Source organism: Acanthopagrus latus, chromosome 20, assembly GCF_904848185.1.
Source record: "Acanthopagrus latus isolate v.2019 chromosome 20, fAcaLat1.1, whole genome shotgun sequence".
Lineage (NCBI taxonomy): Eukaryota > Metazoa > Chordata > Actinopteri > Spariformes > Sparidae > Acanthopagrus > Acanthopagrus latus.
Window position 1 is genome coordinate 4024907 of NC_051058.1, and position 26495 is coordinate 4051401.

A 26495-nucleotide genomic window follows, 5' to 3' on the forward strand; every position below is an offset into this window, starting at 1 on the left:
TGAACTCAATCTTTTATTGAACTTTCTACTGTAAAAACATTTGCATGTGTCAGCTGACAGTTTGGTTCAAAGCTGGACTTCTGTTACATAAATACTGTGTGACATTATGAGGTTCTTCAGCCATGTGCAGATTTTTTAAAATTTTTTATTGCATTTCTATTCTATCATTTTCTATCAACAGTTCAAATAAATAACATCAGGTTGATTATACAGCTGGCGCAGCACAAAAGCAAACGGTATAATACTTCAGATACATAAATAAACAACAACAATGTCAATGGTTTGAATGGTTTTTGTCATAATTGCTACAGTAAAAAAAACACAGCTTGTTTCTCCTCTACCCATATTGGTCTTTCTAAAATGTACAGTTCCTTATACATGTATAAGTGCAATTTTTTTTTTTTTAGAAACTGAACTGGAATCTTTGAGATTGTTAAGTATTGGCACTGCCTCCAAAACTTAAAATACTACACTGATTTCCTTATCACATTTTCTTATCACAAGCAGGTCATTATTCATGGTTCAGTCTTTTCATCATACAAACATATTCTTAATACGTTAGATTACTTCATATAGTTATAAGATGCTCGATGATGATAATACTGATCTCTAATATCCCTTCATCTTCTCAGAACCAACCCTGATTTAAATTCCTTCAAGTTTCAAGATTCTCTTTCAGATCATCATGGTGTCTCATCTTCACAGTTCTTCGAGACACATGTAAATCGATATGAATATGACAGTCTTAATACCAACTCCGGCAAATCAAGTAAAAACGTCACTATAAAAACCTTCCATTTAACATAATGCGGTATGGCAGATGACTTTACAGAGTGATGTCTAACGCAGAAATGTGTCTTATAATCTGTTCAAACACTGACTGTAATAAAGCCTTTACGTCACAGTGGCCTCAGTGGATCGTCAGTGAAGCTGACTCTCCTCGCACACTACACATTTAAACACAAAGTAAACGGAGACGATGGCAAAACTAAAACAAAGACAACAAAATGCACGTAACTATGAAGCATATCCATCTAATATAATTACCTAACTATAAGGCAGCAGATTTATCTAGTGAACATCAGCATTTAGCTATTGCTTAACTGCACAAATTGTGTTTGCTAATAAAAATGATATATATAAAAAAAATCTCTAGTATCTACTTACTGATATAGTTTGGTCTGATTCATTTACTCATAAAACGAGAGAACAAACACACTGTAGATTTAAATTCTTTCGAGCTAAGACATGCAACACGCTGTCTTCACGTGTTTTCAGTTTGATGCGATGCACTACAGGCTACATAGCACAAGTACTGGGATGGGATTTTGCTGCCGACAGGCCCCTGCATTTGTACAGCACATGTCAGGCATGCAGAAACAAGAGCTTTTCATCACCGTGGAGGTCTGCAGACACGTTGTTAAAAGAACTGAATATGGTTTTTGCAATAATATTAGGGAAAATGCCAGGTTTGAAGCCTGTATTTGATTGTAAAAGAGAGCTGTAGTCAGATCTGGTCTCCCTGATACACTTATAAAAGATTTTTGAGGATGTGTTTGTCTCGATACACAAGCATGGAGATTCGTTCTTGATATAATTCAAGATGAGAAACATAGGTCTCATGGAGAACCAATCATTTTTTTTTGTCATGAATACAGGCTAAACAGAGTTCTATTAAGCACTTTACAGGCTTGGTGAAAGAACTGTTTCACTTGTCCATCTAAAGTCCACTGAAACTCTGTCTTTGATTGCATACCCGGATGCAAGAGTACGTTTTTTTCAAACGTAGAATATTGAATATTTCGTTAAATATCTGAATACAATACTTGCATGCTATGTGTATGTTGACATACTTGTTCTGGTCTGTGATCGGATCCTTCCTAATGTGACCCCACGGTAAGAAAGCTTACAAAAGCTCATATGAGGCACCAGCAGATCAAGTTAGAAACATCCAATTCGTATCTTCCAAGGTTAGAGTGTTTTTAGTTCAGTTTGAATTTTTTTTTGGTTTGTACGTCGCTCTTTGTGATTTATTTCCTTGATCAGCTGCAGAAGAGGGATGCTTCCTGGCAATCACATGTAGTCACATCACATTGCATTCCCAGTAGATTACTTTACAATGTGAGCAGTTGAAAGCAGCGTAATTCTGCTGTTAGCCTCATAATCTTCAAGATGGACAACAAAATGAAATTCCAGAGTAAAATCTTCACTTACAGTATTTTAGACACTGTGCAATGGTTTTTGAAATGTGTCACACTCATGTGACTTTCCCTGAAACTGGCTTTCATTGATTTTGGCCCCGCTGGCGCCTGAAACAAATAACCTACCGCTGCAGAGCATTGCATTTTGTACAAAGTTTGTACAAAGTCAAGTCAGTTTGATTTATATGACGCCAGTTCACAAGAAAAGTTACCTCATGACACTTTTCAAGTGCAGCAGGTCGTGATGACACTTTAATAAATCAATTTACAGATATCAAAGTTTTCCACCCATGAAAAAGCACCAGGAAAAAAAAAACGCCTTTTAACAGGCAGTAGTCCTGAGTGGAACCAGATTAAATGGTGGCCATCTTTGACCGGTCGGGGTTGGGACGCATGCAATATATGCGATGCACTGGGGATAAGGAAATAGAGGAGAAACAAATAAAGACATCTAATTGTAAACCAGCAGGCATTTAAATGTAGTCATTTAAACCTGACAGCAGATTTCAGCCATGGTCTCGCAGATTATATATACGTATATGTAGACTTCTGCAGGCTGCTATAATGGGTCCTCACTGAGTGAACATCAACCCTCCATCAACAGAGGGATTACAGACAATGTTGGGGCTTCATGTATTCTCCAGTCGAAGTTACTAGATCATTTTTTTGTGGGACGGAATGAGGTTAGGAGTGCAGTTAAATCAACCACAGCTAAAACCGACATCGGGTTCGGCGCTGATGGTCCCTGATTGCATCTTTTCTTTTTTTTTACGTTTACACACCCTTGGAAAGCTCAGGGGGTTTATTCACAAAACCTACTGGCATAATAAACGTAACACGCTCAGCAGTAAATGTCATAGAAGCGAGTCTTCTTTCTCTCGTGATATCAAAATGTTAAAATGCTGGTCAGTTTTCATTTGGTTAGAACACAATCCTCCTGTTCCATAAAACACTGACAGACTGAGGATATAGCTGCAACATTTATAAGGTTATAACCTTTGTAATTCTATGAATTAGAGAGCAGATCTTTCGTTGCCTGGCTCAAATAGGTCTTGGGATCTTCCCTACTGGCCTCTGAGCTTCGTGGTATAATGGGGCAGAGACGGGATTAGGGTTTCTTGGCTGAACACTTGGCTGGTGACCTGGCCGCTGATGTAGCTGATGATTTCGAGGGGCTGTTCTGACACGGAGTGATCTTCACATGGATGAAGATTGAGGAGGGAGAAAGTCTGGAGCCATCCTGCTTAAGCAGTCGGACATGACGGTAACCTGCAGAGATACAGGACAGAAGGTCAGGAGAGCAAATATTGTGTGCACTCTCTGGAACAGCCAAACCGCACTGTCCCGCCACTCACCTGAACGGAGACTCGCGAAGGGCAGCGTGTACTGTCCCAGGAAGTCATTGCTTGAGGTGTAGTCATGGTCCTCCACCATGAAACGAACCAGAGCCAGGTCGGGGACATGGACGGTAAAGTTAAAGGTACAGTCCCACCGCGGGTTAAACCCTAAAGCCACAGAAAAGAGACTTATTGACACCAATTCATGGAGTTTTACCTTATGAAATTTTGTGTGAATTCATTTTGATTTAGTTCGGAGTTTTTTTGTTTGTTTTTTTTTGGTCTGAACCCTCACAACCCTGACAATTGACCTCAAGTACCCGTTTATCAATTCTACCCGTCATTTACCAAACGACTGATCATTTGTCTGGTAAAGTTCATGTGCATCCTTTCATCCTGCAGGTGTGTTCTGATTCACAGCTTTCCCTTTTTACTATTAGTATATACTGCAGTTGCGTTTACAAAGTTGAAACTGTTGCAAGCAGTGTGCAGACAACTGGGTAATTTCACTCTGTCATAACAGAGCACTTTGAATTATGACCCTCTTGTCTCTGTATCCGTCACAGTAGCGCAGAGAATGTAGTAATTTCATCTGTCATAACGTCCTCTGTCATCCAGTCAGTTTGTGCTCTCTCTGCTTTGTTTTTTTTTTGTGTGACACACTGTGAACTATGTGACACATGTTCCACCGCACAGAGGATTGTGGGTCAGAACAGCCAGAACAAAAAAAAAAAAAACATGCTGGTATTTTTGGCATACTGCATTTCACATACTTTGGACTGGGACGTACTGAATCTTTTTCTGGCATACTAAACAGTTTGGCAGTCGGGGTATTGGAATGCAGGGCGGATGAATAAACCATTTACTTTCAGCTATTAACCACTTCCTCACTACTTTCGGCTCTTCACCATTTATCCATTACTTAGTCACTTAATATTTCGGCTGTTCATTTTTTGGTTTAGAAAAGTTATTGGGAATAGAATGATCAAAGAAATCCGTCCATGAATTGTAAATGAACAGACCCTTCTTTGAAAAACCTTCAGGGTACAGATAGGAATGATATTTCAAAGTTGGTTGTATGTGAGTGCTGCTGAAGGGGAGTGTAAGAACAAACTTTTGAGACTCATTTTGGTCTTAAAGATATGTACTGTAAAGTGTTGTACATTTTCACACAAACAAGCTGAAATGTTTACCTAATCAATATCATGAAATGTTCAAAGTTGATTGCTTACATTTAGACAATATTTTTCCCGATTGGAAGAATTCTGTTATTTCATGTTTATATATGCATGTGTGAGTGGGCATGCGCATTATCACATCACGTCGTTATCTAATGTCCAGTAGATGGCGCCTGATTGTCACAGTCCCTCCAGGTTTGAAAACCCCCCCATCTCCCATTGTCTGAGAGCGCACCTGAACACACCGTCAGTTCCACAGCGACAGGATACATGAAGGAGATAAAAACAACTCATTGTCTGTTTCAAGGCAGTGACATGTTGCTAAAAAGCATTACTCAAAGGAAGCACACAAACATTTGGATTTAACCCGCCTAGGCCGCAGTCTTTAACCTCGCTGGAGGAACCAAAACTTCCCAGCTTCCGAGGTTTCCCTACGGAAAAAAACACCCGTTTGAGCTCTAACTCTTTTGTGTTTGTCTCCCCCTCTCTCAACTAACCCACGTGTACACATATGCACATACTTTCCGAGTGTTCAAATCCTGCACGTTCACTCAGGTGACCACCTTTGGTTGACATACTCATGTCCACCATTTTTGAATTCAAGATACATGATTCAGCCAAATCACTATCATTCATCATCACTATTATTCATTTCTAATAACCACACCTGCCCTACCATCAACCCCAACGTACCATTGTTGTCGACATGATGAGTTTTCTTCTTGCTGTTGTCAATGGGAACGCCATGTATCTCCACCCACACCTGAGGGTCCACTATGGAGCTCGGCTTGTCCAGTTCTGATTTAGGGAGCTGCTGAGCTGAAATAATCTGAGAAAACAATAATAACGGAGCTTAATTTGATCACTTCAGAATACAGTGAGAGCTTATCCAACTGTTCTGACACTCTGATGCACAGACAGACTTTCTTTCTTTCTTTCTTTCTTTCTTCTTGGCAGGTTTGACGCCACCTTACCCGAACAGTGAGCAGGACAGGTTGATGGCCAGGACCTCCACCCACGTTCTCGGGGTTGAACTTAATGTCAGGCTGGCACATGAAAGGAGGCTTCAAGACGTAGCCACACTGACCATTCTGCAGGAACCTGCCATGGTTCAAGTCCATCTGCTCGCCCGGTGTCTGGAAATTCAAAGCAACTGGAGAAAAAACACATCTGTGTTAGCGTGTATATTTTGGTCTGCCACAGTGCTATATTTATATCACCGGGGCGGGTGTTGGATGTTGGGATTTGGGTGGCACACACACAAAGACCAAAGAGAGAAAGGTGAGAAGTTTTGTCTGAATAACAACTCTTGATTATTCTGTCTACTTCTCTTTAAGAGTAAAAAAAAAAAAGTGTTACATTAAATAAGTTCTCACCAATCTGACAGCCCCCGTTCCACATGTCCTGAGGGTTGTAGTTTGAGGACTGGAGGCGCTGACCTGAGGGGTAGATCCTGCTGAGCTGGTGGCTGTTGTGACGAACAAAATACATCCCTGCAGGAGAAAAACAAGACCCATCGAAAACTATCTGCTTCAACACACATCTTCCATTATTCCATTTTCATTTTTTTCAGTTGTGAGCTGTCTTTTAACTACTTATGCTTTCCTTTAAGAAAATCAGTTTAGCCACTTGCTCACACACACACCTGAGTCCTTCACATGCCTGAGTGCTTCACTTTCAGAGAAAGACGACATGTCGGTCGCTGGGCTTTTGGCCGACTGTTCGAAGCTTTTAAAGGGAACACTCCGGGTGTACACCACCAGCTCTGACAGCTCTGGACTCAGCTTAGATACACCTGGCTGAGACGACACATATATATAAAAAAAAAAAAACAATCACATTAACAATGTAAAAAAAAAAAAAAACTCCCACCAATGACTTGATGAGAGCCACTACTGCAAGGATAAAGGTGATCTGGTGGTGTTGTCTCTACCTTCTTCTCCTCTTTCTTTCTCCTGGGTTTGCCTTCGCTGCACCGGCTGGCCTCCTCATCTGAGGAGCTGAGGTCTGACGAGCTGGACGAGCACTCCTCCACCACGCGCTCCTTCTTCCCCTTCACCAGGATTTTCAACTGGAGATCCTGCGAGCACAGCTATCGTTATTATCATTTTTTTTCCGATTATCATTAAACACAACAAACACAGCGCACACAACAATACGTTAACAGCGTGTTTGGAAAATATACTATACATCATCACAATATCACAAGAGTCACTCCGGCTGTTTCAGCTGCCATGACTGCTTATTCATAATGACCACTATTACTATTATTAACATTCAGAGGCTGAAAAGAGGTGCTGCAACAATGGACAGTATGAGAAAAAAAATTATGTGTTTTCTGAACATTAAAACATTATTTTCTGGTGGACATCCAAAATAAAGGGGTATTGCTGAAAATAAGCAGAATATGGGACCTTTTAAAAAAAATCATAATAGCCCCCTACCAAGCACATTTTGGTTATCTGTTATGTGTAGTTACTAGCTGCCCGTCAAATTTGAAAATATACTGCATTATAATTGATAAAAAGATTTCACAGTATAAAAAGTACAGGTTAGCTCAACTACAAACAGCTACAGCATATTTGAAATTGTGATTTTGCAACTTTAAGTTGAACTCATCATAGCAAAGAATCATTCAGCAGTAAATAATAATTGCACAGTGGAACGGTGATGGCACCATCCACCGACCAGGCTGGATTTTTCTCACACTTTTTCCTGTCTACCAGATCAGTAAGTGGCAAAACATGCCTTCTTATTAATACAGCACTTACAGTGATTGACTTTGCCTTTACATAGCACTAGATAAGGGTTTTTTTAAGTCAAATTGGAATGATTACTGTTGTTTAATGCTTTGGATAGCAGCTAGGCTGCTAGCACTGGCCATGTTGTTAACACTGTTTTTGCTTTAAGTAAAGCAGCATCAGGGAACTTATTTAGAACTATTTGCTTGTTGAAAGTTGAGAATGTTTCATAACAATACAATAACGTATGAAGATGGTTGGATAAAAAACAAACCCATAAGTAAGAGGTCCTCAATATAACCCTAACACTCATCTGAGTGTAATCAAAGGCACAGACATGAAGGTGGCCAGAGGGCAACGCTGCTGTGAAGCCGCCTCAAGGGATTGTGATTACTGAATCCACTGACCCGCATACGTTTGTTATGATTATGAGCACACGTAGAATAAGTGGGACACAGAGGAGCGGAAAGTCCCAGTTCACCTAACATAAACAGGCCGCTCTCTGAATCACATGCAATCTTAACATAGTTACAGTTGCCATCAGGACGGGGAAAGTGTTCATGAATGGCTCATCGCCAAAGAAAAGTCCTGCAGTCCAGTTGCAGAGTGCTTGGATACTAAAATGTATGTCAGAGGGAAATCCTCGACAGTCAGTCAGTCACCGGCTATGTTTAGCCACATCCACAGTCTGTCGGAAAGTAGCAAGCGCAGTCCCGATATCTATCAGGACAAATCATTTAATCATGGCAGGTTGTTTAATCTTTCAGGCAGCTGAGGAAAAAAAAAACTGCCCTTGTGAAAGAACAATTGAACGCGGTCCCAGTGGGTGCAGTGTCCCAATTAAAGACACCATTAGTCTCAATAGCTGTAGTCGTTCTTGTGGGGATTTAACTTTAATCTTGTGTCTGAACCAGTGTATTTACCTCTGGAGAGGGCAGTTTGTGAGGATCCACTTCCTTGAGGGGCTTAGTGAGCAGCTTTTCCCCCAGGATGGATCGGAGGTGTCGAGCCATGACCGCCTGCTGCTCCACGGAGCAGTGGTTCTCCAGGGACAGGATGAGAGGGTAGGGAGAGGCCTGGGAGACAGGGACGGGGGTGAGAAGTCAGGGAGAAAAGGATTGGTTTCCATGGAGAAGAAGGGATAGAAGTCAGCTTTTGGCCGGTGAGCGTAATTACTCTAAATTCATATTGATCAATTCTGAAAGATCACAATCACAGATCTTATATCTCTGCGTGAACGTGACCAAATCTGACAACTGTGTGCTTGTGTTTTTGCCCTTGACGAGCCAAACGGTTCCGTTTCTAATGAAATACTCACTTTAAAAGCATATTCATTGATAGTCTCAATGACTTCAACGAAGGGCACTTTGGAGGTGAGCGTGTGTCCGTGGTAGATGACCGGCTCTCCTTTATCTCCGTCCCAGCAGTCCAGCTCCACGCAGCGGCAGCCATGATTCAGGGCTCTAAAACAGAGACGACTCAGTGAGTGAAGGGTTGGGGCCCTACGAGCAATCCCCCCCCCCCATCTCTTTCTGTTGTCACACGTGCAGCACAGGTTTGAGTCGCCCTTTCCCCTCACCGGATGTACGGCTCTGTGCTGCTGTCTCCAGTCAGCTGGTCCGCAGTGAGGTAGGTGTTGTGGGAGGAGGAGATGAAGTAGTGCGCCAGTGGGCGCCGCATGTCCTGGTAAACCTGAGCGTGCTCCGGGTTGAACACGCAGTTCTCCTTAGACAGCATGTACATGGTGAAACCGTTGGGGGTCATGAATTGGTTTTTCTGGGCTGTACTGGGCAGAAGGCACAAACGCAAGTCAGTAAGGGAAGGGGTGTTATTATACCATGCCGCAAATCACAGCCGTGTTCGAGTTGTTTGCAATACTTAGCTTATTTACGCATCAAACAGACCTAGAACAAGACTTTTTTGGCAACCTGACATATATAAGTATATGTATCCAACGTCCTCTCTCCTTTTAGCTGCTGAATACTTTTCTGTCTCCCATTTGGGACAGCGCAAGTAAACTGCCGCGGGTTCATCAGAGCCATTTTGCTGAGCACACACCCGATCAATGCTTGCAGGGCCCGCTTTACAATGCGTTGCTATTTTAACACTGTACCCCATTCGTTAAGTTCATAGGTGAGGATGAGGCTTTGGGCGTGGGTGAGCGAGGCGTCCTCCCCCTGGTCCTTCAAGAAATCCCTCAGGTCCACAGTGGAGAGCACGCAGCCGTTGGCAGAGTAGCGGATGAACACGGCGTCCAGCTCCGGTCTCCGCAACAGCTCCCGGCAGAACACCTCAATCTCTCCGTGGTCCAGACGGCCGTCAGCTGACTGGTCACATTTCTGTCAGAGGGACAAGAGAGTCGGTCGTTGTTTTCGGTGGGTTAGGGTTAGGGTTAGGTTAACGACTACTTTCAAGCTGCTGTCAGCTGACAAACCTTACAGCTGCACAAGTCAAATGCATTCATTCATCACTATATCACATTAGTTCAAGTGAATTATAGTGTATTTTCCTTAACAACAGAAGTGGGCGGGGATTTCTTTTGAAAGACTTGGAAGACTCTCAACAAACTTTTTAAAAGTTATTATAGTTATTCGTTTTTTTTGCTGTTGTTTTCTTCACATTTTTGCATTTTGTGGGCAGGGAAACTTCACCCAGCTTTTCATGTGCATGGGGGTGAGCAGATTTTTGGGTGACCTTTTAAGCATGCGGGTGCGTTCCGCTACCTGGAAAAGGCTGCGCGCGTACTGGTCACTCAGGTCGATGTTGATCATCTGCAACAGTGTCCGGACCTCGTCGTAGCTCATCTTATCGTCGTGGTTCTGGTCAGCGCGACTCAGGTACGCATGAATCCAAGTGACACGCCAAACAGTCAAGGAAGAGCAGCGAGAGCAGAACATGCACAGTGCTTGGTGGTGTCGTAGTTTAACTAACTGTTCTGCCTGTACATACTTTGTGTTGGTATTCTGTCTTTTTTGAACAGTAAAAAAAAAGGATCACAAGAGCAGCAGCATATATTCTGACCACCGACTATGAACAAGAATAGGATATTGGTCAAGTTTCTCTTTCTGGGTCATGTTCTCCACCCTCCCCTGCAGTGTTCGGATTCCACGGACCCAGTGTTGAGCCTCCTCCCGGCTCTGGCAGAGCAGATCCAGGCTTTTTCGGGACCCCTTGAAGACCACCGTCAAACACCGGCCCTCGGGCACTGAGCCGGCCATCTGGCGCAACGTCTCTGACTGGCATCCCTCACGGATGCACTCCACCTCCATGACAGAGACTGAGGACATTGGGGAGGAAAAGGTGGAGGAAAAAACAAATGATCTGTTCTGTCCTCAACTGATATTTCAATCTCTATAAAGATCTTGTGAGTGTTTTTTCAGGTTTTCATGGGATTTTTAATGGTATGCTAGAGCTCAGTGACAGTTATGTTTCAGTATTGTTTAGTATCGATCCTTAACCTTAGTTCCCACAATGAGAGCTTGGACATAAAATATACCGACCAGACAATTAAAGAGGAGACAAACAAGGCAAACAAGAAGCCATTCCTCTTGGACCTTCCTCAGCAAATGGAAAACTGTCAATTCACAAGACAGAAGGCGCCTGTTATGCTCATGCTTGTATTACTTTCATACTTTTACTTTTATTTTGGTGTCTCCTAGAAAATGTTTACGCGCTCTGATGTTCACAAAACCCATTCTTTTTCCTCATTCATTGCTGCAGCACCTCTATTCACCCTCGGTCTGAGTGCTCATTTATTTCACTGCCTGTCACTTTAAGGTCCCGCCTCCGAAAGAAGCCCAGCCTGCTCTGACGGGTCAGCACTCAGAGGCATGAGCTCACCCTGTTTCACCATCAGCTCTGTATTTGGACATGGCTACAGGCTAATTTAAAGGCACAGTTTCTGAATACGTGAACTGAGCGTTGTGATATTTTTGCCGTGTTTATAGCTGCACCCAGACCTGCTTTATAATCAAAAAGACATGGGAATCTCCCTTTTAATAATATGGGACCTTCGGATTATCGTGTCTGATATGTCAAATAGCAGGAGCAATCCCTTTTCTAGCGTAACACGATGCTTACATCACAGGAGGAAAAATAGCGAGGGAAGCCTAAGTGTCTCACTCACTTTGGACGTCTCTGCTCATGGCTTTCAACGGCGAGCATTTAGGTTCAAAACACAAATGTTTGTGCTTTCATTAAATATTAATGGTAGTGGCGTGAAAAGAAGTATTACAAAATGAACAGAAAGTGGTAAAAAAGGGTAAGTGTGGCAGACATGATTAAATGTGTCAGTGTAACACAAACACGTGTGCTGACCTACATCTCGATTATATGTTAAGCATGACAGAAGAACTTATGTTTCATTAAATAAATAAAATAGGTTTGAAATATTTTTCAACCACATTAAATGCACAGATACAATTGTTTAATACGTTTTAAGAAAGAATACTGGTTGGTATTAACGCTCCGGAAAAATTACATTTATTGTTTTTAAACCCTTTATGACGAGATCACAAGTTAATTATTACATCATTTTGAGATAGAGATCGTTTTCTAAAGATAAGAGGGAATGAAACGAAAACGATAACTTGGTTATCTTAAGATAACAAAATGAACAAACCCATTATTACAACAACAACACCGTGACTGCGCACCACTCAGCTTGTTGTGCTGCGCATGTTACTCAGTGAATGGCTAAAAGTCACATGATGGAACTCGTGCTTGTAAAACTTTGGTTCTGCATTGAGCGCATCAAACTACATACCATGTGCCCATGTGGCAGTACAGACACACAACCTGTTACAGTCTGGCTTCATATCTATTAACTGATTGTACACAAAATCATCTAGTCAGACACATCATGGATTTCTATAAAAAAAACAAACAAAAAAACCCACTAATGTATATACATTTAACAGCTTCAACTTTGTGTTATGTATGCTTTCAAACACAAATGATTTTATCATTGGGTTGACAGTGCTGTGTTAAATACACAAAAATCAAATCAACTTAACTTTTTGTGAGCAAAATGCAACGTAAGAATTCTTACACATGATTTACAAGTCAATATTCTGTCAACACTCACAGCAACAGCTCACTCACACAGGCCTCGGTGTGGTGTGTATTTAAGGTGGTGTCATTTTGAGTCAATAAAAGATTAAATTTGTCAATTACACACACACGCACACACACAAACAATAATATTGCATCAGGAACTCAGAACTGAGAGAATGAGGCTGGGTAAATAACTAGTTGAGTCTTAATGCGTGTTTGGTTTTCCTGGGTAGTCCTAAATACTGAAATATCAGCTTATTCTCATTCTATACTTCTGCTGGAGTGTTTGAGGAGGCAGTGCCAATGCTGGCTTGGCGGCAACGAACACACAAACAACATTAGTGGAGACGTGAGGAAACAAACTTAAACAAAGAGTGTTTCATAGCAAAAGCTTCCCTTACGAGCAGAGCTGTTTGTGTGCCATATTCAACCTGTTTGTTCATCAGGCACACCTCGACCATTTCCAGTTTACTGCGTCCATGTATGTATTTAAATAGTCACATCATGCTGTCTGATGGATTTCAGTAAACTAAATGAAACTACACTACAGACCGGGTGTTTGCCGAGCTCTATTTGTTTGTGGTTTGACTAGAAACGTCACCACTATGCACTATGTTTACCTGACAACAGTCAGACAGCAACCATAGCGGAAATTCCGCTCAAAATATGTCAATGCTGTCGCTCACAGAATGCAGGTACACTGTGATCTCTGCAACATAAAACAGTGGAATCTGAATTCTATTTTTTGTTACAAAAACATGTTTATTCTGGAGGGAGAATATTGAGAAGAAGAATACTTGTTTACCAAAAGGTGAGTCCTTGAGAGACTATGCATTATATAACAATATAACAACTGTGGCACAGAACAGACTTGAAACCAATGATAATGAAACACTGTAATGTTGCAGAGATACCCTGGCCTGGAATCTTGTTCTCCAGATGTAAGAAGATGTGCTGCACGGACCCAAACTACGGAAGCCTGGAGCGGTCACAAAGTGCAATTATTTTTTCTAATGCTGTTGTTTGGAGATTAAAAAGATAATTCTGTCTTGATTACGGGTCAATTTATCTTGTTATATTGAGAACAAAGCTGTCGATTTCTTGTCGTAGCAAGATCATTTAACATGAGAAAATGACAAAAGATTTATAATCGTTGACCAGAACATACACACTGCTCTGTGGACTCAGTTTGAGAGTTTGGAAAGAAAACCATGTGAACTTTTTAATGTTCTACCTATGGATTTGACATGAGGGCATTTACATTATGGCTATTGTAGGGATAGGTGCCACAATAGTATTGTTGCGTAGTGCTCGTTTTAAAGACTTTTAGAGTGATAGTGTTCATTGTGCCATGTATAAAAGTCTGTGACTGAGAGAATAACAGTGTAAGCAGCACAAAATGATAATCTATCATATTTGTTTAAATAACCACACCTTTTTTTTTTACTATATCATCAAACCCTAATTATTAGTTACTTTGCAGATAAAGATTTTACATAAAAACGCTAATTATCTTACAATACAGCACATTATTCAAGATTATGGCTGATATTCCAGGAGTTAGACCGGACTTTAGTTTAAAGGGCCACAATAAAATAGGAAGGAAACCACTGCGCTAGACCACCCAGTCATGTTACAGATCAAACACATTTGAGCTATCACTCGTGGGATACATTTCTGGGTGTGGATAACAAGCTACCACTTTCCACGTATCCACATGTCAAGTCCTACTGAATCTGCTAAAGAGCAAACAGAAGCAGCTGTGGATCAGGGACAAGTCAGCTAAAAACAAGAACGGATGAATGAGCAAATCAAAATGCAACTGTAGCCTGTGAGTGTTGATACAGTGATACATTTGTAATAGTACATATGCATGACCTCCCCCACCATACACACAAACACACACACACACACACACACACACACACACACACACACACACACACACACACACACACACACCATACACGCACTGTGCCACATCACAAGCAGATCTAGTCTTGTGGCAATTAAAGGCCTTGTAATGCACACTGGAGGCTAACTTAGCGGGTGAGCCGTATGATAACTATATGGAACAAAACCACAGGCTCAGGGCTGACTCCCATCACCACATAATGTCCTGTAATCTCCCTGGACTACAGCAGGATGGGCTGCCATTTCAGGCTCAAAATAGATGAGCTCTGTAATCAAGGCGCCGTGTGTGACCCTCAGATAGTGATGAGAGGGAAGGTCGCTGTGTGAGCGGGTCCATGTCTGCACAGAGTAGTAAGTAGCATTTAAAGTTAACAAAAATAGATACTGTACGTTCATGTTTCACCTTACACGCCCAGTCGGCGCACTGAGCTCTTGTGGAACACTAACTGTGCAAAGGAAATGCCCGTTTAGTACCGATCATCACACAGAGACGGCTCTTAACCTCTGGGTGGGGCCTCTTAAAAGGGAGACTAATTTTAAAATGTTTAATGTATATGGGAGAGGCTCATGGAGCCACTCAGTTCCAAGTGTTGAAAAGGACTGAGTTTATAGAACGCTCTTCTCAGCACTTTCACCTGGAGATCAGGGTTTGAATCCCTCGTGACGCCGACAGTCAGCGATGATTGTTTTGTGGAACTTCTACGCCGTACTGGAAGTCTGTCTCTAAATCAACTACTGTTGCTCTCTGTTAGAGGAGAAGAGAGAGACGCTTAGACAAGGCACTCAAGAACGTGCACAAAGTCACATCCTCTGGATCGTCATGGAAAATCTGACCTGAGTGCAAAGAAATCCACAGTCCAGCAGCACACGTCAACAAATCATCCGCAGGCTTGTCTAGGCAACCAGGGGAGAGATGAAAAAGCAAACCAATGACTTTTTTCTTAAATGTAACCGAGTAGTTTCTATGCCATTATTTTGAAAATCTAACCAGATGTGCCATATTAATTATTGCTAATGTGTACATGGAAATGGGAATGTGTTGTATTCATGGGTAGGGCAAGACCAGATGTGTTTCGGCACAGCGGACTGACAGGGTCTATTCCACACTATTCAATCTAATCAGGTAAGGTGCTGTTCTGTTTTATTGCCGCTGATGTGGAGTAGGTGCGTCAGTATCTCTAACGGCAAGGATTGTCATGACTTCTGTTTGTGTTTGTCTTTGTATTTGGTTTTTGGGTTCTTGTTTATATTTTACATATTTGTATCATGTCTTGTGTTAGGTTTTGCTTTCTCCATGTCTTGTGTTGTGTTTTGCTTTCTCCATGTCTTGTGTCTCATGTTTTGATGTTCCATGTCTTGTGTCTCATGTTTTGATGTTCCTTGTCTTGTGTCTCATGTTTTGATGTTCCTTGTCTTGTGTCTCATGTTTTGATGTTCCTTGCCCTCATGTGTCCTTTAAGTTTCTCTCATGTTCTCCCCTCTGGCTCCCTCTGTCTGTTGTCTTGTTCCCTCCTGGTCTGTTCCTCTGTGCTCCTCCCCCTCGTTATCTCACCTGGTTTCCTTCCTCCTCTCTCCTCACCTGTTCCTTGTCATGTCATTAGTGTCTGTGTATTTAGTCTGTGTGTTCCCCTCACTCCTTGTCTGGTCATTGCATTCTGTCTTGTGCTTTCTGTTTGCTGTCTCCTTGATCCATGCTCATGCTCATGCTCATGCTCATGCTCATGCTCATGCTCCATGCCCTTGCTCCTGCTCCTTGCTCCTGCTCCTGCTCCTGCTCCTGCCCCAGTTTTGGTATGTCTTGGTTTTGGGTTTCTTCATGTTTAAGTTGAACTTTGAATTTTGATTTGTACTTTGTCAAGCTGGTTTTGTTTGCTACTTTGTCTTTTGCCCTTTTTTGTCTGCTTTTGGTTTTTTGTAACAGCTTCATTAAAGCTCGCTTTTTGTTCTCCCTATCTTTGCCTCCCGAGTTTACTGCGTTTGGGTCCACCTTTCCCTTTCCATAGTTTTCCCCTTTTACCCTGACGTGACAAGGATACGCTTACAACTAGTTTGTATTGGTTTCGGCTGACCACAGCTAAAGGCAAAAGTGTTCGCAGCTGTTCTGAATGGTTACGTTTACCCCATTGAGCATGCTGTCTTATGGAGGGGGAACATGAGAGGATGGGTCACACAGGGTGGCCTTTCAGACAGTCTCTCTTTGGTGCTGATGTCATAAGCCACAAAAAGTGATGGACTTACATTTGTTGAGAGGGGAAAAAAGATCGGCTTTCCCTCTCTCACACACACACAGATACATCCAAACACACTTACAGGACTGTTGCTCCTTGGCCCTGCTCGAGGTTTTGTGGGACTGACACCAGACGGTGACGCCGTCTTCCAACAGCTTCAGAGTCCGGCGCTTCTGCCAGCGAGGCGAGCGGACCTTCACATGTGACAAATCATTCCATTAAATTGTACTACTACTGTCTGTTAATGCTAACAACTTCTCTTAGTTGATTGTTGGTAAAAGCTTTACCTTCACCATACTGGAGCCCTGCAACATCTGCTTCACATCTTCATCCTCCTGAACTCCTGGAAACGAAAGAGAAAAAAAGATGGTTGAATAAAGACAGGATGGCAGTATGTGATCAGATCTTTGGAGCACTGAAAGAAAGCCGGGAAATGAGGAGAGAGAAAAAAGGAGAGACAAAAGTAGAGCATCGTCAGAATTGGAATTCGGTGAACATACATCTGTCGGACCGCAGTGGCTCGTATGGGAGCTCTGTAATTCTGTGATTTTGGTCCTGAAGCCAGCTGTTGGGTGTGGCTACAGATGGCATGGTATAGAAAAAGTGAGGATTGCTTGAAAAAGTAGAGAGCGAGAGTGAGGGGCAGAAGAGAGAGACTGATGGACAAAGATCATTTGGTGCTGAGGTGAGACAGGGAGGACTTGTGATTCCACAAGAGAGGCAATCCTGTTTAGCGTCGCGCCTTTGGCTTGTTATGAAAGACTCATCCTGTCACATCTCTTACAAAGGTGACCAATGAGATGTGCCTTTCAGTTGAATGCGCCTGTATTTACACCAGAACAGAATTTGAAACCCACACATTTGCTAATTTGCTGGCATTATGTGAAGCAGTATAACTGTATGTATAGCCTGATGACGACAACTACTAATCTCTCCATACTGTTAAGTAGAATATTCCTAAATTTATGGCACTCTATCCATTACTTTTCAACCAATTTTCATTTAAACTGAAAATAGTTTTGGCAACAGATCTTGGCTTCAGCATCGAATTCAACTTCTATGCAGATGACACTCAGCTCGCTCTATGTTGCAGTCAGTACTCCTGATCACTAACTTCAGTCCATGTAGTCTTGTCTTGTAGCTGTTGGACGATGTTTGACAAATACGTCTCTTCCAACATATAGGGAAAAAATGTTTTAAATGCACAATGTGTTATTTCTGCTACTAGGAGTAGACATCTGTAGCATCATGGGAGTTGCTGTCTTTATTGTTAAACCATCACCAATGTCAAGGAAAATCTACGTACTTGTCTCAGGTACAAATGTTCACAGACAAGGTGATGTATTAAAGTTGTATTCACGTTATGACTAGTCACATTCACTGTCTTCTTCACGCTCTGACTGTCTTGGAAGTTAAGGCGACAGGTGGCCAAATGAAACACACCGTTTCCTTTGGATTTTGTTAAAAATCAACAATAACTGGTCATTTTGAGACATTTAATTCAGCCGTATTACACATCACATCTTTTACATGAACACCTTTCACATTTGATTGTGGCTAAAGGCTGTTTGAATCTGAGAATATAACATTCTGCAAAACAAATTCATTTGTTCTGATTCGAGGATTCAGATACGCAAATACAGATGTTCACATCTATTTCGCTTCAGTAAGACCTGCATTGTCAGCTACCTTCCGAACCTCCAAATGATGAAGGCTTTCATTATACACAATGGCATATTGACACAGCTTATCCCTATAGCAAGATATAATCAAGGATGTGGAGGCAACACACACGTACACACACATACACATCAGCTGATGGATAACACTGGCTCCACACCTAGGGGCTGAAACCTGTGACAAATATTTACATGAGGGAATAGCTGACAGTTATCATAATGCAATGAAGACACAAAAAACAACAGTATCATGAGTTCCTGGATATGTAATGACCTCCCGATGACTCACGTAAACATCACGTAATCTGTAATCCTCCTTCGTATATTCTCAGTTTCACCATGCAACATCTGTTAACCCGCCCACACCCAGATGATGACTGATCTCTGGGCTTGTTTCTTCACTAGGGTCTGATATCTGAGTCCTGGCTTGGATGGTAAGCGCAGTGGCTGTCTTAGATTGGATTATCAGAGGGGAGCTCAGTTGGAGTGAATGTGAAGTGTACGATGCAAAAGATCTGATAAGCGCAGTGAGCGCGCTGAGATTTGTTCCAACTGACGTCAGCATGCTGACCAGCTAGCCCCTTAATGGTCCAAAGCACTTTCGTTAGCAGTGTAAACACCAACACTCCCCCGCTGTCTGGACTGCTACCTGCATGGCTAACAGAGCTAAGTAGGTAATGGCAGGTAGTTGGCACCAGCTAGCAGTTACTCTGGTGACATGCTGCCCACTATTGATTTGGAGAATGAATTTGACAGTTGGCCAATTCTTCCATATTGCACCTTCAAGAGATCAGTATCACTCATGTTTGTCTGTTGAGAACGTAGAGAATGGAGCTATAGTCCGCAGGCGATTAGCTTAATTTATCATGAAGAAAAATAGGCCTTATTGTTCATGATAAATATACCATCACAAATGTTAAAATGTATTCTATTTTCGCCATTTGCGAGGCTGTAAGCTGTACAAACACTACGTAACAAGTGTTTTTTTGGATTTGGTAGGCATATATAATATATATATACATATATATATATATATATACTTTTTATACATTTTTTTTTACTTTTTGGTATAACTCCTCTCATTTAACTCAAAAAACAAACTGTATGCTAACACGATCACGCTTTACAAGATGAAAAGTCAGTGTGACGTTAATGGCTTGTCAAGAGTCAAGAGTAACTTAAGCTTCAGCTGTAACGCTAAAACCTATTTTACTCCTGTCATGTGGCAGCTGATACAGATGCTTAGGAAAAAAAAAAAGCCCTGAGCTGCGACTGAAGACCTGTTATGGGACGATTCCTCTGACTGCCGAAGGAAGCCGAGCAATCTAATCAATGACAGTCCAGTAATTATAGTAACTGATAGAATGTGTGGCATGTAAGTTATCTCAAGTTGCCTTTGAGGAGAGGCTTTAAATGGGCTCAAAGTGGCTTCATTAGAATACAGCAGCCACACATGACCATATGTGTATGTGCACTGACGGCGATACTGCAAAGTAATTCATCATATTGTCTGGCAAAAGGAGTACAGGGCCTTGAAGCTCTCCCTCGCAGTTACTGGTGAGTCCTGTGCTGAGTTAGCAGGACTCAGTGACGTCTGCGGTTTGGGAAGGGCTGGTCCGCTACACTCACAGAGGAACCTTGATATTGGGAAAGCACACACTCACTCCCCTGTGTGCAACACTTAGTTACTGTAAATGAGGACAGCAACATTACTGTGGAGGGAGAAATTCATCAGGTGTGTGTGTGTGTGTGTGTGTGTGTGTGAGAGGGAGAAGGAAAAGAGCCAAAAAAATAAAATGACAGGTACCCGCAATACGGGAATGTTCCGTGGTTTGGCTAATGATATTGCCGCAACAACAACTGCTGTACTCCACGCCTACAACGTGATAATGTTTACTCTCGATCAAAGAAAAGTTGAAGTGAAGGTCAAACACACGAAATGCACACACAAAACCATTGTGCTGCTCTCGTTCACACAGAAACCAGTAATATTATGGTAATTATTTGGGAAAGTGGGAAACACCCGCATGCCAAACACGCACATCACAAGCAAATCTAGTCTTGTGGCAAATTAAATGCCGTCTGTGCCTCAGTTAACTAGCCTACACTCAGTGAAAGTCACTGGCTCCAGTAACAAAAACATATATCTGAATTATTCTTGTGTGTTTTTTGTCACTCAGATAAATGAACGACAAGCTGCTAAAAGAGGAAATCACACAAAGATTAGGCGATACATTCTCAAATATTATTACAACTCATATATTGGTCTCTACGACATCGCTACATAATACATTTCTATATACTAGTATTTTTGTTTTAGTTCTAAATACAAAGGCTTTATTTTAAAGGACCCATATTGTAGAGAGTAAGATTTCCACATTGTTTTGATTTGATTTATGGGGTACCGTGACCGTCTTCAGAAACTCAGAAATATTCAGAAACTCACTTCAGAACATGTTGGAAGGACTCCTTTAAGGTAATGATGTCACAGCTATGCCATCACCACCCTCAGCATCACCACCATCACAGCAGAGAAACATAGTGGGCTGTGCCTGCTCAGGCCTGTGAGAACTGACAGATCGGATAGAGACCGGAGAGATGGCCTCCCGGGGCCCGCTGGTCCAAAAAAGTTCGGCCTCCATGGATCGGACTTTTTTGTCCAGCACATCCCACGGATGCTCAACTGGATTGAAATCTGGGAAATTTGGAGGCCAATTCAACACCCCAAACTCGTTGTTGTGCCCTTAAACCATTCCTGAACCATTTTTGCTTTGTGGCACGTCGCATTACCCACAGCCATCAGGGAACTCCGTTTCCATGAAAGGGTGTACATGGTCTGCAACATTGATTAGGTAGGTGGTACATGTCAGAGCAACATCCACATGGGTGGCAGGACCCAAGGTGTCCCAGCAGAGCGTTGCCTGAAGCATCACACTGCCTCCTCCGGCTTGCTTTCTTCCAATAGTGCATCCTGGTGCCATGTGTGCCCCAGGTAGATGATGCACCCGGCCATCCATGTGAAAACATGATTCATCAGACCAGGCCACCTTCTTCCATTGCTCTGTGGTCCAGTTCTGATGCTCATGTGCCCATTGTTGGCTTTTTCGGCGGTGGACAGGGGTCAGCATGAGCACCCTGACTGGTCTACAGCTATGCTGCCCCATACACAACAAACTGGGGTACACTGACACCTTTCTATCAGAACCAGCGTTACTTCAGCAATTTGAGCAACAGTAGCTCGTCTGTACTGGTGGTCGGAACACACGGGCCAGAATTCGAGTTGGCCGCCCATGACCCTGTCGCTGGTTCACCACTGTTCCTTTCTTGGACCACTGGATCCTGACCACTGCAGACCGGGAACACCCCACGGGAGCTGCCGTTCTGGAGATGCTCTGACCCGGTCGTCTAGCCATCACAGTTTGTTCCTTGTCAAACTCGCTCAAATCCTTTCGCTTGCCCATTTTTCCTGCTCCTAACACACCAACTTTGAGGACTTTCTGCATAATATATCCCACCCACTAACAGGTGCCATGATGAAGAGATAATAAGTGTTACTCACTTCACCTGTCAGCGGTCATAATGTTATGCCTGATCGGTGTATGCAGAGACCAACATCTCCGGAAAATGCGGGATTTCTACCAAGCTGTGTTTGGCGTTTACATTTTGAGGATTTCAGTCACGTCCTGCACATATTGTTAGTAGAGTTGGTTTCAGGACAGAAACTGATTCACAGATCACAGCAGACTGAAAACACTCAGAACTCGAGCAAGCGCATGAAGTCCCACTGAAGTAGAAACACTGAAGATCGAACAAACACACCCATCTCCACAGTGCAGTAATCAGAGATGATAAGGACATTTCAATAACAGGAGTGAGTGTGAGCCATGCTGAATACACTTGGATCGTCTGACTAACAGGATGTGTTGAGGATGCACATACTGTCTTTTCAAATTAATTTGGGTTCTCTGAGATCCCCAGCTACTCCAATTGTTTAGTAGAATGCTGCAATGCTATTTTGCTGTGAAGCTCCGGGAATGTTACTGTGAAACTTTGACCATCATGATCACCATCAGCACTGGAGTGAGTTGAAAGAAACCTGGATTTTTACTTTTGGATAAACTCATCCTATAAAGGGTCAAAGCTGTCAACATGTGGTATAGAAGATGCAGCCCGGTCACCTGTAGACAACAGCAGACATAGTTCATTTCTCTGCTGTTTACCGTATAAACCAGAGCTAAATAACTGGGTAAGATCACCATCCTGCTGGTTAATCATCCGGCTGACAAACCTAAGAACTGTTGAAGTTGACTGGTGTAACTACAGGCTACAGCTCTGAATACCTGGAAAAAAAGGTTAAAGGGAATGGAACTTCATTTGTGCTGCTTGTAAACACTGAAAATTCCCCATTAGCACATCAAAACCTCTTTCCAGACGCAATGTCCTAGTTATTGCGGATAATCCACCAAAGACACTGTTGACAGTTTTTCATTGCGAAATGACTGATTGTGTAGGTGTTGGCGTACCTCTGCCTCCAATTCTTCTGTTAGAACACAGTTTGTGCTACCCCAAGCCATGCGCCTGGAAATCAAATATAAATGCTGAAGTAAACCTTTCATTTTAATCAAAAAAAGGTATTATTAAAACCAAAGCCCTCAGATGATTTTCTGTTAGTGCTGTGTACTGTGCTAACACACTGACCAAACCCCCCAAAAAAGCAGCGGGAGTACGGCAGGTAAAGCCCTACCTGGAACCTGGAAACCTGTTGCCGTAAATATGTCCTTTGCTTGAGAAGGATATTTGCTTGAACAGCTGGTAAATGTTTGTTATATAACCAAAGTTTAAAAATCGGTCCGGATAAATACCGAGTTGCCACAGAGCTAGAGCTGCGCTGTGCTGTCTCGGGCGGATTCCAGGATACACCGGCTACTTTCGTTAGCCTGCCTGACAGACAACTGAAGGATCCAATGGAATCAAACTTGGAAGCCCGACTCTGCTGCAGCTGGTTAGCCTGGCTGGAGGTGCAGAGATCAGTGGAAGCTGCAGCCTCCACCCTCTGGCTTTTGTGACTGTAACATGTTCTGATCATAACTTCAAAAAAACACGTATACTACAGAGAGAGTCCTGTACAAGTGTGAGGTATTTTGACTTTGGGTGCATATATCTGCTTCTTTGTACTTCCACACCACAACATTTTGAAGGTAAATAATGTACTTTTTACTCTACTACATTTATTCAATAACTAAGTTACTTATTACTTGTGGGATAGCCTGCTGTAACAGAGCCAAATTGGCTATTTTAAATCAATTTACTGATAACTGATTTTAAAAAATACACTTCATTTCAGTAGATAGAAACACGTTAAATGTCAAATCTGATAATCCTTCCTGCAGGTCATCATCTCACCCATACTATACAGTATATATATGTAAATATATGTATAATTTACTTTCACTCATACTTTTGAGACTAAAGTACAGTAGAGCACAGTGCAGTAAATATTCAAATACTATTTGTATCGGTGACTTCAATTTCAGTATGACTTTTGGGTAATTTACAACATCATTCAACAACATGCTGGAAAATATCAGTGATCCAAGTCACACTAAATATTGTAATCATGTAATAAACAAGAGCATACTGACTTCCAGCCAGTGATGAATGACTGTGCATCAGCCTATTAGCTCTAATTTCATGAAATCAAACACACATGCAATTTTCCCTAAGACACCTTTATTATTAGACTAAATGATTAGTTGCACATTTGAATAGATGGGTGTCAATTTTTAAGTGTATTGACGTTAATGTCATTTATAAAGCAGGAAGGAAACATTTTAACTGGTTTCAACTTCTCCAGTGTAAAGATTTGATGCTTTTATATATATTTGCCTTTTGGACTGCTGTGCTGATAAAAGAAGCAATTTGAAGACACCAGCTCGAATCGAACACTAATTAAACGTAAAAAATGATCAACCTATTCATCATTACTTGCAACCTTAAATTTAAATAATGTTACATCACTTAAACAGTGTGTTCATCATGATTGTATAGCATGTATTTACATCAGTGGCTCTCAAACCTTTTCAAGTCAGGGACCCTAAAACTGCCTCCCATTAGATCACAGAGCCCCATGTGATGAGATTTCATCTAGAGCCTCACTGATGTATCCATGGCTGATATTAATGGCTGATACTGACCTATCACAGATATATGGGTGCTGGCGTTATGTCATCAATTAAGACAAAATTGTTTTTCAGAGATGAGAATGCAGAAAAAATAATGCCTGGGCTAGTTTACTCACAGTGAAAGTTTACTGTTTCAGTGCACTGATGTCATGTTAGACAGTAAAATTGATCACACTGTTAAATGTGTTCATATCATGTCATATCATATGTTCATATCATGTCATATCTTTGTCACAAGGGTTTAATAACCACATTTGAGGGATTATTGTTAAATATTGTGCGTATATCTGCTAATATATGGATATTAGTACAGAAAAAAAAAATCAGCAAGTGGCTGTAATTTAGTCCATCTGGTAAGATTTTTTCTTTACAGATGTTTTTATTATTTATCATTTTATTTATATATTTATTATTTATTCATTAGAGTGATTCAAACCCATGGCCTGTGTTGTAGCCTGTGTACAGTTTGCAGAGCGTCAATCTCTGTTTTTAACCTGCAGTATATATAAAACACAGGTTTCCACATCTGTCTGAGGGAAAAGTCTTTATGTGACTGTTCCCTGCTCAACGTTTTATCTTGATTATCAGATTATCCCACCGCACTTCAATATTTCCTCCTCAGTGCTGCTGAAGGAGGGAGGGGGGGTAACGGTCCGGTCAGCGACTGCTCCAGGAGGATTTACCAGCCTCACCTCCTCACAGAGAGAAACCTCGATCATGAACAGCATTCAGAACAGCGGAGCATCAGCACTCACCCAGGTTCCTCAGAGGATCGATGGCCTTTGACTCGGACGTCCCGGCTCCGTTCTTCACCGGGGCTGCTTTCTTTCTGTTGCCCAACATATCGCTGTGGGAAGCCGCGCTGTGTTCCCCCCTCAGCCTCCCGTCAGGTCCCTCTGGCTCTCCTGTGGCCGGGCCGAGCGAGCTTCTTCAGGAGACGAGCGGAGCAGAGGCTGAGCCGTGCGGAGCTCCTGCAGGAGGACGAGTGTGAGCGGCTCCTCGCAGGCTGCTCCGCATGCTTTTATCCTGGAGGAAAACAGCAGACGTCCAGCCTGCTGATGTCACCGTCGCTGGATTAATGTACACAGAGCTGGGCGAGTCAAGGGCGGTGACAGCAGCGCGCGGTGGCTTCCTGTGGAGACTTTCAAAATAATTGCAGCCGAAAGACGCTCAGATGTCCGGTTCAGCGTATATGCCATTATAATATGATAATTGCAGTTGTGAATACTTTAGGTCCGATGATAATTAATTGTGATAGCGTATTATGAATGTCATCACGACTTGACAACACATTCTTAACTCAGTTCCGTTTACTTGCTTTTTGCCGAGCTTTCAATCACATCACTCGGTGGACACTCAGTTTACTGTTGGCACTGAAAAATCTCAGTTGAGATGAAAGTTTCCGTGTAGTTCCCTCTGCACTGCTGTGCCGATTGCATGGTATATGCAAGCCAAAGAAGCACCTTTAAAAAAAAAATCCTTTTGTTGGCGGTCAGATTGACAGAATATTGATTTTTATTTCTGAATCCGAAAAAAGATGGTAAATATCAAATTAGGAATTCAGTTACTTTTGCATTCATTATCAGATTCTTTAAGACTTTGACTCAAGTATCTAATTGAATTGGTGAATTTCACTTTTACGAACGTAATATTATAACGTTATATATTTACTGTGACTGAAGTACGACTTATGACTTTTTCAGCACTGCTAAGCTCTATACAGTTGGTCCTCATTATGGGAAACTGAATTCGATTGGTATCAAATGATAGGAAATCCCTCCGTCAGTTGAAATGATGATAGTCTGACTATTTGTTTCACAAAGAAGATAAATCTCTTTGAGAGGACATGAGCTTATTAAATAGGCTTCTGGTAAGTGTGTGTGAAAGGGTTTGGACCTCTTCCCATATTACACAGAGGCTCAAAATAACACATATACACAACATAATTTCCATAATGCCAGAGGAGCTTTGCATCTCAAA

At 42.0% G+C, this 26495-nt stretch overlaps 1 protein-coding gene across 1 annotated transcript; it reads right to left on the reverse strand.

Moving 5' to 3' along the window:
• Nucleotides 1–26438, reverse strand: LOC119010195 (1-phosphatidylinositol 4,5-bisphosphate phosphodiesterase delta-3-A-like). Its single transcript, XM_037082165.1, has 16 exons — nucleotides 25271–26438; nucleotides 16942–16997; nucleotides 16737–16848; nucleotides 10506–10734; nucleotides 10181–10310; nucleotides 9571–9796; nucleotides 9037–9238; nucleotides 8776–8920; nucleotides 8381–8533; nucleotides 6650–6796; nucleotides 6362–6515; nucleotides 6093–6209; nucleotides 5691–5869; nucleotides 5410–5545; nucleotides 3557–3706; nucleotides 1–3470 (listed from the first exon to the last, which is right to left on the reverse strand). Exons 1-16 carry the CDS (start codon nucleotides 25356–25358, stop codon nucleotides 3310–3312), a joined length of 2385 nt encoding a protein of 794 aa, XP_036938060.1. The 5' UTR covers nucleotides 25359–26438; the 3' UTR covers nucleotides 1–3309.
• Between the last annotated feature and the right edge of the window lie 57 nt (nucleotides 26439–26495).

Bases quoted from the DNA above. Each gene is read 5' to 3' on its own strand.
- LOC119010195 (XM_037082165.1), bottom strand. From the start codon at position 25,358: ATGTTGGGCAACAGAAAGAAAGCAGCCCCGGTGAAGAACGGAGCCGGG. The intron at 6,516-6,649 runs GTAGAGACAACA...GTGTCGTCTCAG, and splicing joins GAAAGAAAGAGGAGAAGAAG to CCAGGTGTATCTAAGCTGAG. The intron at 5,870-6,092 runs GTGAGAACTTAT...TTTTTTCTCCAG, and splicing joins GAACGGGGGCTGTCAGATTG to TTGCTTTGAATTTCCAGACA.